Source organism: Opisthocomus hoazin, chromosome 1 (genome assembly GCF_030867145.1).
Source record: "Opisthocomus hoazin isolate bOpiHoa1 chromosome 1, bOpiHoa1.hap1, whole genome shotgun sequence".
Classification (NCBI taxonomy): domain Eukaryota; kingdom Metazoa; phylum Chordata; class Aves; order Opisthocomiformes; family Opisthocomidae; genus Opisthocomus; species Opisthocomus hoazin.
Window position 1 is genome coordinate 145,492,630 of NC_134414.1, and position 16,424 is coordinate 145,509,053.

At 38.9% G+C, this 16,424-nt stretch overlaps 1 protein-coding gene across 4 annotated transcripts in view; it reads right to left on the reverse strand.

The window, feature by feature from the left end:
- Positions 1–880: 880 nt before the first annotated feature.
- AEBP2 (AE binding protein 2) overlaps positions 881–16,424 on the reverse strand; it is a 55,092-nt gene continuing 39,548 nt past the window's right edge. The window contains exons 6-9 of one of the 4 annotated variants that reach the window (XM_075440198.1): positions 8,652–8,719; positions 4,547–4,660; positions 4,218–4,284; positions 881–2,920 (exon numbers count right to left, since the gene is read on the reverse strand). In XM_075440198.1, coding sequence (XP_075296313.1) covers positions 4,230–4,284; positions 4,547–4,660; positions 8,652–8,719 — 237 coding nt within the window. In that variant the 3' untranslated portion in view covers positions 881–2,920; positions 4,218–4,229. The remainder of the gene's footprint in view (positions 2,921–4,217; positions 4,285–4,546; positions 4,661–8,651; positions 8,720–16,424) is intronic. The other 3 variants (XM_075440217.1, XM_075440207.1, XM_075440228.1) reach the window with 3 other exon arrangements.

A 16,424-nucleotide genomic window follows, 5' to 3' on the forward strand; every position in this document is an offset into this window, starting at 1 on the left:
CCTCAGCCTCTCTTCATGGAAAACTCCAGACTGCAGCAAAGGGTAAAGCAACTACAGGTTTGTCTTGGTGACACTTATCTACAAAGAAAATAAACACTCCGGTGAGGAGAGAATGCATTTGTAGATATTTGGAAAAGCTATTCTAAAAAAATGTTCTTGAGAAAGACAGAAGTAAACTCCTGTATGTTACATCCCAAACGAAAGCACATGAAACTACTCAGAAGGGGAGAGGTCAACTATTTCATTAACACTTTTCAAGCATAACTAAGAGCAGTAAGATTTTTTTTTTTTTTCAGAACAAAGTGATCAATGCCTCCCAGCATGCTGTGCCAGTTCCACGTCTCTGGTACTCTAACAAAACTGAAATTCATCTGGAGGGACACACAAAAACTGAAGCAGAGCTTTAGAGACACAGCACTGTCACCTGAAACATCAAACACCACCAAATAATTACATAATTTGTAGAATACAAACAACTTCCAAGCATAAGTAGTTCTAGCAATACATTTTGATAACACCAAGGTAAAAAACAGCCAAAAGTCCACTTACCTTTTGACTACTATGGAAAGTTTAATTAATTCTAATGTATCCATTTGTTCACAGATGTTTTGAATTTAAACTAGTATTTTTCTACCAAGGCAGAAGCTGTACCATGAGAAGATCAGACAATACTCTTCCCAAACCCAAGAAGAGAAAGTCACACATGAACAACACATGACTTGAATCCATTAATTCCCCATTTTGTAAAGGTATGCGTGTTACCACTTACAGAGGAGATAAAGAGATTGTAACATATAATCTTTGAAAACGTCATTGAAATCTTACAATTTTGAAGCTAGTGAGGTTTGTTTGCTTTGTTTTATTAGAAAAAATACTCAGGCAAGGTCTACAATCATCTGTCAATTATAAATGACTTACAAGAAACTCATGAAGCAATAAAATTAAAAAAATACAAATACAAACTATATCTGAAACACTTCTATTTGGCAATTTTATAACAAATTCAAAAAAAGAAACAAAGATTACAGATTACTTTATAGGTACAGAAAAAGCAGTAGGTGAAGTGCTCAAGCAAAAAAATAAATCAAAACACTGCATTTTTTTCAAAAATAAAGTCACATCACTACAGATTTTATGAATAATACCCTTATTAAACAACCATTCCAGAACATCTTATATTAGTGGTGCTTTTAATCTGCACTTCATTTCGTTTGATAAGATTCTTCTTTTGTGTGTGTATATAAGTAACATTTTTAACCCACTGGAGCTTAGCAAGACTCTCGTGTCAGTACCAATGCAGAATGCATTTGTACTATATTAGGCTATGCTCACTTCTGCAACCAAAGGGTTACTAAGTTTTATTCTATTTAATAAAAATTTAGTGTAAAAACTGCTGGTTATTAGTTTCACTGTAGTAAATTCCTCCCTAATAAGGAGGACTAACTCTGCAGTTTGACTGCATATATCCATACAAATTTTACACATTAGTTCCTTCCAATAGTAAGGAAAAAACTAATTTCATGTTCACTATTAGAAAGGAGTGCCATGAATTAATTATGGGTACTATTCATCCCTCTAAGATTTCTGGGAAGGATGTTCAATGTATTTTTGTTCTTACAACAGATATTAACAGTAGTATATAGTCCCTTAGGTATGTATAAGAAGGTTTTTTTATTGTTAAGGAAGGTGCTTTTTTTTAAACAATTCTTCTGGCAGCACTAGTGAATTACAATATCCTTCAATATTATTTCTACCGTAATATATACATTTTAACTTTCATGCCTCTAGAAAAACATCTACAGTACATTTCATAATATAAAAATATATTACAAATCTGCTGAAATATTTACAAGCAATGTCCTAATATCTATATGCAACATTTTTGTCTCCATACAAAGACTAACAGGTTAGACACATCTCTATTTGTCAGTTAAAAAAATCCATGGCTTCTTGCTTATTAAGCAAGAAAATGATTTTACTTTCCTTTTCAAAGCCAACTTTGGTGCATAAAGGATTGAATTTCTAGATTATTTTTTTTTTAAAAATACCATTTTCTTTACATCTAGAAAACATTAGGCCAAATAAAAAACAGTATACTTTATAAGTGAACGGGGATCCTAAGGGGTCAAAAAAGTAAAACAGAACACCAAGAACACTAACTGCTTAAGTAGAGGTTTTTCAAAAACCATCCATTGATACAGGTCACACAAAAGCAGATCTCATTAACATACTATACTACTCCTGAAAAGGGGGTCAGACATACTGCAACACTCTCAACACCTTTAAACCGTACTATATGTATTCATAGTTGACTGGAAAAGACAAGCATTCCATCAACATTTGTTTAAACATTATAATCCAACATCTTTTAGGGATCTGCAAAAGAACACAAGATTACAAATGACGAATGATTACTATCCACCATACTCAGAAGGCAACAGGATAATCCTTGGTAGCTGTTATATTTTCTGGCACGTGTTTTATTTAAGTTAACACTGACAAGAAGCCTAACAGCTTGTTAACAGTTCTCCTGGAAATTGTGAGTAAATGGTGATGGTCACTTTTTCTTTTCATCAAATATAAACCACTGTATTCACTAAGAAAAAAGCAGCTTAAAGAAGCAAGCATGCAAAGCCTTTTAGTTGTTCCACTAAGTTGCCAGAAGAGTGTTTGCTCAGTCTCCCACTGTACCATTCCATGAAAATGTGGATATACAGTAATATATTAATATATTCCACAGAAGCATCAACTTCATTCACAGAATGTTTACACTAAGCATAAATACTTATCTAGAAAAAAAAAAAAGGATGGGATTTGACTAATGTGCAACTTTATTTCTAAATCCATTGTCAGTGACTAAGACTGCAGGTGTCCCCACTTGCTTGGTTTTTACCTCTTCAACCTCTTCTGGGGCATTGTTCTGTAAAAGAAGACAGTACAGCTTTATGTAAAGACCATGAGATGTAACTTTGAACGAGCCAGAGCATACTATCAAACCATGACTATGTAAAATCTACTTGATTAAGACTGAAAGTCATTTTAGATGATACCATAGTAGCATAAATATCAGATAATTATTTCAAACTTTCTATTGGAGTCATCATCCTAGGGTGATATTAATAGCTGTCACTGAATTCCCTTAACCCCTTTTTTCCCTTGCAACACTTTGGTCTTCATCTTTATTTTTTGATCTCTCACAGCTGGTCTCAAGACTTTTTAATCACACACTGATATATACTGCCAAAAATCTAATACAACATTATGTGAGGGGATCTTCATTTTATTTGGGAGAGAGAAAAAGGGTTGTAATTTTTCTCTAAGGACTTAATCCCCAAAGATCATTACATTTTTATTTTAAAAGGTTAATTTTTTCCTTTTCAAATCAAACTAACCTATCAAGCTTTGCAAGGTAATCAATATAAAGATGATTAACACCTAAATTAGATTATAAAAGAGTCATTGTGTTAAACAGTTTTTAAAACACACAATCCAATTTCCTTGTAATATTTTTATGATTTACTGTTAACATCAGTAATTCAAATACTAAAGTATTTTAAATACTTAAATTTACAAAAATAACAAATATAGTATGATTATTTATTTTCATATTGTAATTCAAGTTTTTATTAATTTGATTAGTAAAATACACCCAATAGTAAAGGTGAACTGAAAGGCTTATCGCATATCAAGACCTCAGATTAGTGTCCTAGTTACTCCTTTAGACACTAGGTCACTGGGTGTTAAGGAAGAAACACAGGAACACTGAACTTCTGTTATGGTAGAAAGACCCTTTTTTTCCCCAACCCACTTTCATAAATTTTTAATATAATTTTAAATACGTATTTTTGGACGTTCAAAAACTTTAAAAAGTGAATCAAGCATTTCAGATTACCTTTAAAAACTGTACACACACAGAACCGTGGGTACTGACAATTATGTGAGCACACTAATAAGGGGGGTTGGGGGGGGAAATCAGGAAATTATTAGAAACAAAATGGATCAGAAGCCAATCTGAAGTCCTAAAAACACAAATGTGAATGCACCTTAAAGACAACTAACATGTGCTGTCCCCTTCCATCCCCCTCTAAAGAATCTTGTATTAAAAAATAACAGTACTTGTATACAAGTACAGATTTCAAGGTAATACTGCATGTATTACAATTGAATATAAAATATGTAAAGATAAATTTGGACTTTAAAAAAATTGGTATACAAACCAGTATGTGATCTTAACAGAAGTGATCTTTCAGGATTCCACTGTATGTACCTCCTTTACTAGAATTTCTGTACACCAAGCACAAAAAAGTAAAATACACTTGGTAAATACACACATTCCCCGTTTCTCTGTAACTAGAGTTCAGTTCAAGAAGTTAAGTAATTCTGAAACAAGTTAAGACCTCAGAACTTAACTCTTGGACGCTGACAGGATGGAGGCTCCCTAGTCTGATGTATAATGCATTAGCAATCCTGATTTTCCAACGTCAAAAAGTTAAGTGAGGCTTAAGACTATCTCTAAGTAAGGAAAATTTCAAAATTAGGACATTACCTGTATATGTTTGGGTCCAGAAGCAAGGCAGTATCTTTTGGTAGTTTTGATAAATGAACTACTTTAGTTTTTAACTGATGTCGCTCACTTTCATTTACCCACACATCAGGCAGACTATGAATAAATAAATAAAATAAAAATATTCAAAAAAGATCAATCTTTTTCTTACCATAAAATTACGTGGTAAACTAGTACATATGAAGTTTTTTAAAGTAATCTTCACATTTCACTTGTTAAAAGGCATCTTCACTGGAGTGAGGAAAAGACAGCTAATCTTTACACATCACATTTCAAAGTTATTCAAGTTCTCAGTGTGAAAAAAATACTAAACAGAATTTAGATTATTCCAGAAGAATAATAAACTAAACATACAATGATAATGCACTACATTCGCCATTTTAACAATCTAATGTGAAAATGGGTAGCAGGAAAAAACCCAGATCTTTGAAAACACTTAATTTTACTGGGCATAAAATTCTTTGATGCTGTCAAAAAAAAGTAAGTAAAGGTCAGAATATACGGCAGGCACTGAGCTTTGAATTACACTAATTTGCTTGCTCCAAGTTCAAAGCTTTCGATGTCAAAATGCTCCAAACTTTGCTCAAGTTAATCGTTTGATTATCTTCTGAGGAAATCCAGGCAATCACCACAAAATACTCTGGCTATGTAACAGTTCTCATTGCGAGATGGAATAAAACTTGGTCTTAACACGTAAAAGGGAACTGCTGCTTCGGTGTCATTTGCAGTGAAATTTGGGGAAGAGATAACATACATGATCGATCTACGTTTTGTACTTCAATTTTTTGAAACCAAGTATGCCTACTTTACAGTGGCTTATTGCATTATTGCTTCTTTTACTGAAAGCACATTGGGTTTTCAAGGCCCTGATGAGGTTTTCAGGTAACACATTGTTAAGAGAGGTACTGGGCTGCAGAGGTCGTCAGTATCTTACTGAAAACCTGCTTTTCTGCCTCCTTCCAAAAGTTAGCATTGACTAAGGCTGTGCGCAAAAAACAAGTGATCCATTTTGCTTCCACTACTGTAAAAAAAAAAAAGTAATAAAACAACCCCACCAAAAAAAACCAACCTCCTGAGATTATTTTCAGCCCACAAAGTCCTTTTTAAAAAAAACAAAAACATAACCTAGAAGCCGAAAATTAATTTCAGGTTGGGGAAAAAACTTTAAGTTTGTAACTAAGAATTTTAACGTTTTGAAATAAGTCTCAAATTGAGAAACCCAACATGTAAGACTATCTAAATGAAATAGTTCTTTCTCCAACAAAAGGTACAGACAATTTTACAGACATTTGCAAATTATTAAACTGAATCTCTATTTTTCAGCTTTGAAAGTTAGCTATAACTCAAATTCAATTTTTTGGGGCGGCCATCCAAAAAAAAAAGAAATTAAACAGAGCACTTCTTCCCCAATAGGCAAAGGAGTTTCTCCAATGATACTTTCCTCTTTCCAGACGAAGGCGGAAAAAAAAGAAAAAGGGGGGGGGGGGGGGGGGGGTGGAGGGGTCGGTGGTGGAATGAACCACCTAGAAGGCAATCCACATATCTATTAAGGTTTAATATGGATCATGAAAGGTGAAAAAACATTGTAAGACTTTTTTTATAAAAAAAAAAAGCCTAATTTTTTTTTTGTAACAAGCAACATTTGGAAGACATTTTTAGTAGAAGCTATATGCTGAAGATGCAAAAGAATACTAACCACAAAAAAGAAAACTTTTCACACACAAACACTATTTGAAATATAAAGACAACAACTTGGTAAGCTAAGAAATACTGGCGCAAAGAATAGATTCCTGCTCTAAAATAAAATTTTAAAAGTTATTTCCCTCTTGTATAGGAAGTAGGCTAAAGACTAGTATTTACTTTTCCTGAAAATAAATACTTAATGTACAGATAACCTGGAGCCGTTTAACAGTTTCTCAAGATGACTCATGAGTAGAAAAAGTTAAAACATTATTACTAACTCCATCTGAAAGGCTGATGAACAGCTTAGCACAACAGGAAGTGATTTTCAACATGTGATTACATTCACTGTGTAAGACAGACGGATGACATGAGCCATGACACTTTGCATTCGCTGTTCTTCACTGTAACAACCAAGATTCAATTGAAACTACTGAATACTCCATAATTCACAACTACATCATTCAGTGCAGGAAATATACCGTCTACCTAACCCAACAAAGATACAAGAAATATCAGTATAAAACACTTCATTCCTTTGACCTGACCAACCAAATCTACATTTCGTTCAGGATGTCTTAACACTACTGAGTAACCCATCTTCTCCAATGCAGAGATTTTAATATTGTATTTATCTGCATGAGCAAAAAGTCATTCGTCTATTAGAAAAAAAGTACTCTGATTTTTTTTATTTGCTTTTCATGTTCCCAGTGTTAGATGCTTTTTTAATGCTTTACATCCTAAAATGCAATTAATTGTCTTTATCTGTAGTATTTTAGCAAGAATAATTTCAGAATGCTGTTACATATAGTATCACCTGCTGTCCCAAAAGGAAGCTAAACTATACTTTTTACTAGAATATTTTAGTTGTTCTCTCCCAAGTTAAATTGAAACTTGCAGTCTACAGGTGCTGCAATGATCAGCAAAAGCTACAGACACTTTAAAATTGCACCAAAATGCCAAACATTGCCACAGATAACTTGTCAGCAATCCTAGCCCCCTGCAAATAAATTATAATAGATTCACACTGCCAAGTTCACACTACCACAACGCATGACTAATTTGGGACACTACAAAACTGAGTAATTTAAACCACTTCAAAGTAAAGGTAAATGTCTGTTATGCTAGGGCTTTGCATCACCATCGCACTCAATTACTTAAACGCAGCACTGAATCCAAAAGATCTCCTTGTTCTAAGAGTTAATTGCATGAACTATGACTACTTAGATACTACTTATGAAACTAAGATATGCTTACCTAATGAATTCTACCAATTTAGAGATATCTTCCTGGTAAAATTGAAGTTCCTTTTAGGAAAGGGCCTCTAAAACATCATGTCCTACCTAATTATGCAGCTACTCATCTCAGTGTGAACTAAGTGTCTCAGTAACTTCCATCTTAATGTGAATTAAATATACCAGCAAATTGATCTGTATGCAGGACTATGGATGCAGGAATCGGTATGCAGGAGTATGGATCCAAGAAATAAATTCTATTATAATTATTCTTACCTTTAAAAGGAAATGGAGTTAATCACCTTGAAACTTGTGGAAAACATGGAATATACAGCTACTGCCTCCCCTAAAATTACTCTGCCTACTGCTTTCCTACAGCATAATGGAAACCAAACATTTAATCTACTTTTCCATAATTAAGATCAAAATATATACATATAAATTCTTTACTGTGTCAGAAGAAAGATCTGAGATCTCAGCTACTCCAAAGTAGATAAATTACTTCTTAAGTACACTTACTACTTCATATGCCCCAACGCTACCCAAGGGCAGCACCTTCGTCCTGCATTACACACGAGGTTACTCATTTGGAACAATGCGGAACTTTGAAAAACCAAGAGAAAAAAGCAACCAGGCATGCTGGAACACTATTCCAGGCTTCACTGCGAGAATCTAAGGGGGCCATGTGTGGTTATTATACTGTTAAATTGTGGCACCTAGGCAAAGATTCTTGTAGTTCTACTGATACAATGATGATGGTACATTTTTCAGTACCTAACTGTATTTTAGGATCATGATGAATCAGTGGGTAAAACAAAGTTGTCCCAGGGATAAACTTCCTTATGTATATGGCTGGCAAAATCAACCTGAACTCCCCATACAACAGAGGGCCTTGTTACTAATACCCACAGTGGCGAAATGCATCAAAACCAGCTTCAAATTTACCTGAACTGGTATCAGAGTCTAAAGACCTGAAAGCTAAAGTAAAAATCAATTAAAGCATTGCTTATTATTTTTTAAACTTCTAAATTACTACTTAAAAAGCATTTTTTAAAACGTGAATTTCAATTTAAATATTCAAAGGCATAATGTAATTTAGTGACATTTTATTTATCCCACTGTAACTCCTTCCCCATTTAAATTCTATAACATATCACTAACAATATACTCACATGTCCTCTGGTGTCCAATGAAGCAAGAGTTTTATTTTTCCAGAATCTTCTTTTCTTTTAGCTATTACCTGACAATTACATAAATCATCATTAAAATAAAATCTGCAGATTTTTTTTCCTCAAAAACTGTTGTTGTTCATGTTCAACTGGACATTCATTAAAGGCAAACTGTTTTACTCTTTTCAAGTTCTATTAATTCTATACATAGGTAGAATGTACATAACTACTCAAGCCATTCTTGGCAAGGTTTAGTATTTTCCTTTACCATTTGTCTACTGAGTAGTCCCTGAAGAAAAGAAAAAAAGTCATCCTATAAGTACTCTACTTTCTTTTAAAATAGTTCAAATTTTTAAGTAGCTACTCCAAAAGCTCTGAAGAACATACATTCCTCTATAAATATGTTCATGTCATTCCACAAGACGTCTATAGAAGATGAGAGAAACTCATGCAGCTTATATTTTAATTATAGCATGGCATAAGAACAAAACATTCCCTCACAAATGCTTTGATGTAGAATCATAGAATGCCTTGGGTTGGAAGGGACCTTTAGGGGTCATGTAGCCCAACCGCCCTGCAGTGAGCAGGGACATCTTCAACCAGACCAGGCTGCTCAGAGCTCCATCCAACCTGGCCTTGAAAGTTTCCAGGGATGGGGCATCTCCCATCTCTCTGGGCAACCTGTGCCAGTGTTTCACCATCCTCATTGTAAAAAATTTCTTCTAGTCCTTGCTAAAAAGATTTTCCCCATCCTTCCTATAGGTCCCCTTCAGGTACTGAAAGGCTGGACATCTGGACACATTGTATGTATAACTTCCTAGGTGACCCTGACTCGTTCCTTTTTGATACTCAAACCAAGAACTGAATGAGGCAATGGCAAAGGCTACTTGGAAGAACTCACAGGCTTACAGAGACTGTTTAATGCATACACAATGGGGTTCCTTAACACTGTAGAGAATACACTTGCTACTATTGTTACATGAATGACAAATCAATTGACATGTCAGAGACCTCTCAACAACTGATAAAGAAGAACATACGTACTCCACCGGTAAGGTCCCAGACAAGAGGTGAGAACTCCTTTCTCATAGTTTCTCATTCTAGCTTACAGCAGACCAGAACATAAGATACTCTCACAGAGAAAACAGTTTTAAGGTGCAGGTCCCTGAAACTAGACTCCTACCTTTAGCCAAGACAAAGTTACAAATACACACAGTGAAAGTATAAAATACAGATCTGTTCATTCAGGTACAAATACATTCTTTAACATCAGCATTCAAAAGGCATCCCCAAAACTTAGAGTATCCAGAAAAACAGAGGAGAGCCATTTGCTTCCTTTTCTACTGATTTACCCTCAGCTTCTCCTTTACTACACATCACAATACTTCATGCACATTTTCCTATTTGCTTCAAACACCAATTTTCCCACCTTCTGCACCTCTGCACACAAACTGCTTATCAAATCTTTGAAAGATTCTACAGCATCTGCAATGGCTGCATATGAACTCAAAAATTTACTAGAATACCTTTAAAGCACAGAAATACAGAAGGGTGGCAAGTCACCTTTGTGAAAAAGGCTAAACTAACATGTAGCATACAGAACTTGAACACTGAAGTCCATAATCTGCATCAACCAAAGCAATTTCCCACAACTGACTATCATGCTAAATTAAATTCAGCCATGATGTTTCAAGGAATTCACAAATTTGTTTTAAGTTCTATTTTTACATCTATGCAGTGATCCTCTAAAAAATTATGCAGAGAGAAGTGTCATTCCATTTAACAGCCAGATCATTAAAACAGATATATTGGAAATATCTGAAGGTATCAGTCTGCTTCTAGATGAGAACTGGAATATTGGGTTTGTGCAGCAAGGTTTTGGTAGCAGGGGGGCTACAGGGCGGCTTCTGTGAGAATCCACGAGAAGCTTCCCCCACGAATGACAGAGCCAATGCCAGCCAGCTCCAAGACGGACCCACCGCTGGCCAAGGTCGAGCCCATCAGCGACAGTGGTAGTGCCTCTGTGTCAACGTATTGAAGAAGGGGGGAAAAAAACCTGCGCAACTGCAGCTGGAGAGAGGAGTGAGAATATGTGAGAGCAACAACTCTGCAGACACCAAGGTCAGTGAAGAAGAGGGAAGAGGTGCTCCAGGTGCCGGAGCAGAGATTCCCCTGCAGCCTGTGATGAAGACCATGGTGAGGCAGGCTGTCCCACTGCAGCCCATGGAGGTTCACAGTGCAGCAGATATCCACCTGCAGCCCATGGAAGAAACCCCACGCCGGAGCAGGTGGATGTGCCCGAAGGAGGCTGTGACGCTGTGGGAGGCCCATGCTGCAGCAGGCTTCTGGCAAGACCTGTGGACCCATGGGGAGAGAGGAGCCCACGCTGGAGCAGGTTTGCTGGCAGGGCTTGTGAGCCCGCAGGGAACCCATGCTGAAGCAGTCTGTTTCTGAAGGACTGCACCCCATGGGGGACTTCAACCACCCTGACATCAGCTGGGAAGACCATACAGCTAGGCAGGTGCAATCCAGGAGGTTCCTACAGAGCATCAATGATAACTTTCTGATGCAAGTGGTGGAGGAACCAACAAGGAAAGGCGCGCTGCTGGACCTTGTGTTAACAAACAAGGAGGGACTGGTGGAGGACGTGAAGGTTGGAGGTAGACTCGGCTGCAGTGACCATGAAATGGTCGAGTTCAGGATCCTGCGTGGAGGAAGCAGGGCGATAAGCAGGATCAAAACCCTGGACCTCAGGAGGGCTGACTTTGGCCTCTTCAAGGAGCTACTGGGAGGAATCCCGTGGGCCAGGGCTCTCGAAGGCAGGGGGGTCCATGAGTGCTGGTCGCTTTTTAAACAACACTTCTTCCATGCACAGGAGCAATGCATCCCCCTGAGAAAGAAATTTAGCAAAGGAGGAAGGAGACCTGAATGGTTAAACAAGGAGCTTCTAGCGGAGATCAGGCAGAAGAGAAAGGTGCATGGCATGTGGAAAGAGGGACAGGCCACTTGGGAAGAGTACAGAAACGTAGTGAGAGCACGCAGGGATGCGACGAGGAAGGCCAAGGCTCACCTGGAATTGAAGCTGGCAAGGGATGTCAAAAACAACAAGAAGGGCTTCTTCAACTACATCAGCAGCAAAAGGAAGGCTAGGGACAATGTGGGGCCGCTGCTGAATGAGGCGGGTGTCCTGGTGACGGAGGATGCGGAGAAGGCAGAGCTAATGAATGCCTTCTTTGCTTCAGTCTTCAGTGCTAAGACTGGCCCTCAGGAATCCCAGGCCCCGGAGGTAAGAGAGGAAGCCTACAGAGAGGACGACTTTCCCTTGGTCGAGGAGGACTGTGTGAGGGATCGCTTAAGCGATCTGGATGTCCACAAATCCATGGGCCCCGATGGAATGCACCCACGAGTGCTGAGGGAGCTGGCGGATGTCATTGCTGAGCCACTCTCCATCATCTTTGAGAGGTCCTGGAAGACAGGAGAGGTGCCCGAGGACTGGAGAAAGGCCAATGTCACTCCAATCTTCAAAAAGGGCAAGAAGGAGGACCCAGGGAACTACAGGCCGGTCAGCCTCACCTCCATCCCGGGAAAGGTGATGGAGCAGCTTATCCTGGAGGCCATCATGAAGCAAGTGGAAGAAAAGAAGGTTATCAGGAGTAGTCAGCATGCATTCACCAAGGGGAAATCATGCCTGACCAATCTGATAGCTTTCTACGATGACATGACTGGCTGGGTAGACGAAGGGAGAGCTGTGGATGTTATCTACCTTGACTTCAGCAAGGCTTTCGACACAGTCTCCCATGATATCCTCCTGGGGAAGCTGAGGAAGTGTGGGCTGGATGAGTGGTCAGTGAAGTGGATAGAGAACTGGCTGAATGGCAGAACTCAGAGGGTTGTCATCAGCGGCGCTGAGTCTAGTTGGAGGCTGGTGACAAGTGGTGTCCCTCAGGGGTCAGTACTGGGCCCAGTCTTGTTTAACTTCTTCATCAACGACCTGGATGAAGAGTTAGAATGTACCCTCAGCAAGTTTGCTGACGACACCAAACTGGGAGGTGTGGTAGATACACCAGAAGGCTGTGCTGCCATTCAGCGTGACCTGGATAGGCTGGAGAGCTGGGCAGAGAGGAACCTGATGAGGTTCAACAAGGGCAAGTGCAGGGTCCTGCACCTGGGGAGGAACAACCTCATGCACCAGTACAGGCTTGGGGTGGACCTGCTGGAGAGCAGCTCTGCGGAGAGGGACCTGGGTGTCCTGGTGGACGACAGGTTAACTATGAGCCAGCAGTGTGCCCTGGCTGCCAAGAAGGCCAATGGGATCCTGGGGTGCATCAAAAAGAGTGTGGCCAGCAGGACAAGGGAGGTTCTCCTTCCCCTCTACACTGCCCTGGTGAGGCCTCATCTGGAGTACTGTGTCCAGTTCTGGGCTCCCCAGTTCAAGAAGGATGAAGAGCTACTGGAGAGAGTCCAGCGGAGGGCTACAAGGATGGTGAGGGGACTGGAGCATCTCCCCTACGAGGAGAGGTTGAGGGAACTGGGCTTGTTCAGCCTGAAGAAGAGAAGGCTGCGAGGGGACCTTATAAATGCCTACAAATATCTGAAGGGTGGGTGTCAGGAGGATGGGGCCAAGCTCTTTTCAGTGGTGCCCAGTGACAGGACAAGGGGCAATGGGCACAAACTGAGGCACAGGAAGTTCCGTCTGAACATGAGGAGGAACTTCTTCCCTCTGAGGGTGACGGAGCACTGGAACAGGCTGCCCAGGGAGGTTGTGGAGTCTCCTTCTCTGGAGATATTCAAGACCCGCCTGGACAAGGTCCTGTGCAGCCTGCTGTAGGTGACCCTGCTTCGGCGGGGGGGTTGGACTAGATGACCCACAGAGGTCCCTTCCAACCCCTACTATTCTGTGATTCTGTGATTCTGTGACCCATGCTGGAGCAGTTTGTGAAGAACTGCAGCCCATGGGAAGGACTCTCCTGTGGGTGGGACCCTACGTTGGAGCAGGGAAAGAGAGTGAGGAGTCCTCCTCCTGAGGAGGAAGGAGCATCAGAGACTGACATGTGATGAACTGACTGCAATCCCCATTCCCCATCCCCCTGTGCTGCTTTGGGAGGAGGAGACAGAGAACTTGTGAGTGCAGTTGAGCCCAGGAAGAAGGGAGAGGTGGGGGGAAGGCGTTATAAGGTTTAGTTTTTATTTCTCGTTATCCTACTCTGGATTGGCAATAAATGAACTTCCCCAAGTCAAGTCTCTTTTGCCCATGACAGTAACTGGTGAGCAATCTCTTGCTGTCCTTATCCCAACCCATAAGCCTTCTGCTGTATTTTCTCTCCCCTTTCCAGCTGAGGGGGAGGGGAGAGTTACAGAGTGGCTTTAGTGGGCACCTGGCATCCAGCCAGGGTCAACCCACCACCATGTTGAGATACTGAGTTTCTAAAAAAAAATGTTTAAGTCTCACACTAAAAAGTTTTAAACCATCATGAGGTATGGAGAAGGCCATCCAATGGCTTAAGGTTAGAGAAGCAATAAACAAAGCACAGTAATCCACAGTTCTTCCAAAAGAAGGAGGTTCCCATAAGTTAGCCCTAGTTTTAGGATCTCTCATTTAATGTACATTCATAATTCATCTGGAAATGGGACTGGAAGGCTGAGTTAGAAAATCTGCTTTTGATATCAGGTAATTCAATATAAATTAAAGGAATGCTCCCTGCAAGAAATGCAATAGGATGTCATAGTGGAATGCTGTAGATAAATGACAGCAGAAATTCTTTACTTAGTAATATTTGCCAATTAGACAAAGTTTAACTGACTCTTGTATCAAAGAATACTATAAGGTTCTTTAATTTAGGCATGCAAAACATTGCATGTAGCCATACCTACAACGGAATACATCCTTTTGCTAAATTTGGAGCAAGGATGAAAACCCTGACTACTTTTTAAATAAAGACTTAGAAAGCACTCCTCCAATCCCTTCCATCTTTAAGTTTTACCCTTTGCCCAGAACCCAGCTACCGCTTCTGCAAACTCAGTTTCTTCATTGTAGACTGGAGCACCTGAGCCTGGAACCAGGTGAAAATAAGTCAAAGCTCACTTTACAGGGCAAATTAAACTAGTTCTCGCCGGTTTCCCTTCCAAAATCATACATTTTCTTGTACAGTCCAATTCATTCTCAAATTAACGTTCCAGTTTTTAGCGGACACATGTTCTCTCATGTAATGCAAGCATCATGGATGGCGCATACTGAAAAGTTTATGGGTAACATTTTAAAATGTTAGCATTCAGTCACAGTAAACTAGCTATACCTGAGTTAGAAGGCAGAAGTTATTCTCGACAAATTGTTCTTGATCCTATCTAAAACTTGCAGAGTATGAACTAGGAAACCACACAAAATACAGAAGTCACAGACACATATCACATCTAAGTCCTAGTTAAAGCTGGGGTTGCTGTCCCTCTATCACGTGACCAATAGTAACTGCAGCTCCTACAGGGATTTACAGTATAAGACATGGTGATTCCAGAACCTCATAGATCTGTGAGAACCACCCAACACTATAGCCTGCATTCTCCAGCAGCAAATAAAGAAGTACAAACTCTGACATTAACAATCTCATTTTCAAGAAACTGCAGTACAAAATTTAGGACTCTGCTGTCTTACCATTACCACACTGAAAAAAGAGATGTTTGTAAAAACTCGAAAAATGAAACACTACTTTGTAAAAGAGATTTCAGGGTACAAAATTTAGGGCAATTCAAGTACTGCCTGAATTATACCACTGCAAGTATCATTCTCTTATTCTGGAGTCCTAGTAATGTCTTCAAGCAATCAGTGCTAAACTAAGGGCTTGAACCAGCTTTCACGCACACAAAAATTTAATAGGAGCAGAAAGTCACTTCTAGAAGTAGTAAATAAAAAAAAATTCATAACAAAAGAGCTAATCATATATAATACATGAAAGCTATGAAAGTTATAGCTAGGATGCTTTTGCACAGAGAAATATACTTGTATCCAATGTGAACTTGCAGACTTTTTCCCCATTATCATTATCTTGTCCCTATCACACAATCAATATGCAAAATCTGAGTAATTTACTTGGTTTCGACTGAGATAACAGATCCTCTCTTGATACACACAACAAGCCTTTTTTTGTTTAATATTAAAGTAGTATGTTAGCTTTCTGTTAGGAGACAACAGAAATGTTGCATCTATAGGTGCCATTATTTTTTCCTACCTGTATTTTGAAATTGTCAAATTTAAAGTTTTTATAAAAGGTATAAAAACTATCCCCTTTTATCATTATTAGTGCAATGAAAATTTTAGCATATCCTAGGCAGGCTAGAGTCAGAAACACAGCTGTGATGCAGACAAATGCAAAACTGCAAAAATTTTTCAAAATAGCAACTGAAAAAATTATTTGCTATTTTGACACTAATGATCAGAATATTATGGTCAAGCCTGCAAAAGTTACATTTGAAACAGAAGAAATCTAGCATGTCTGCAGTATTGATGCTCTGAAGGCTTAAAATACTTCTGTAAAAGACTAAAGACCATTTAAATTTTTAATTTAAAAATATAATTCAGCCAGTAGATGCATGCTCAGTACAGCTTTACATGAAAAAACTCTTACTATATTCTCTAAATTTCACGCACTGTCCTGGAAACAAGAGGTATATTCAACTTGAATTTATCTCTGTGAAGGTAACGTGCATCAAAAGCTGTCTCAAATCAGAAATGGAGTTCTGCTGACCTCTTCTGGAAAAAGAAAAAAAATTCACCCTATAAATGGG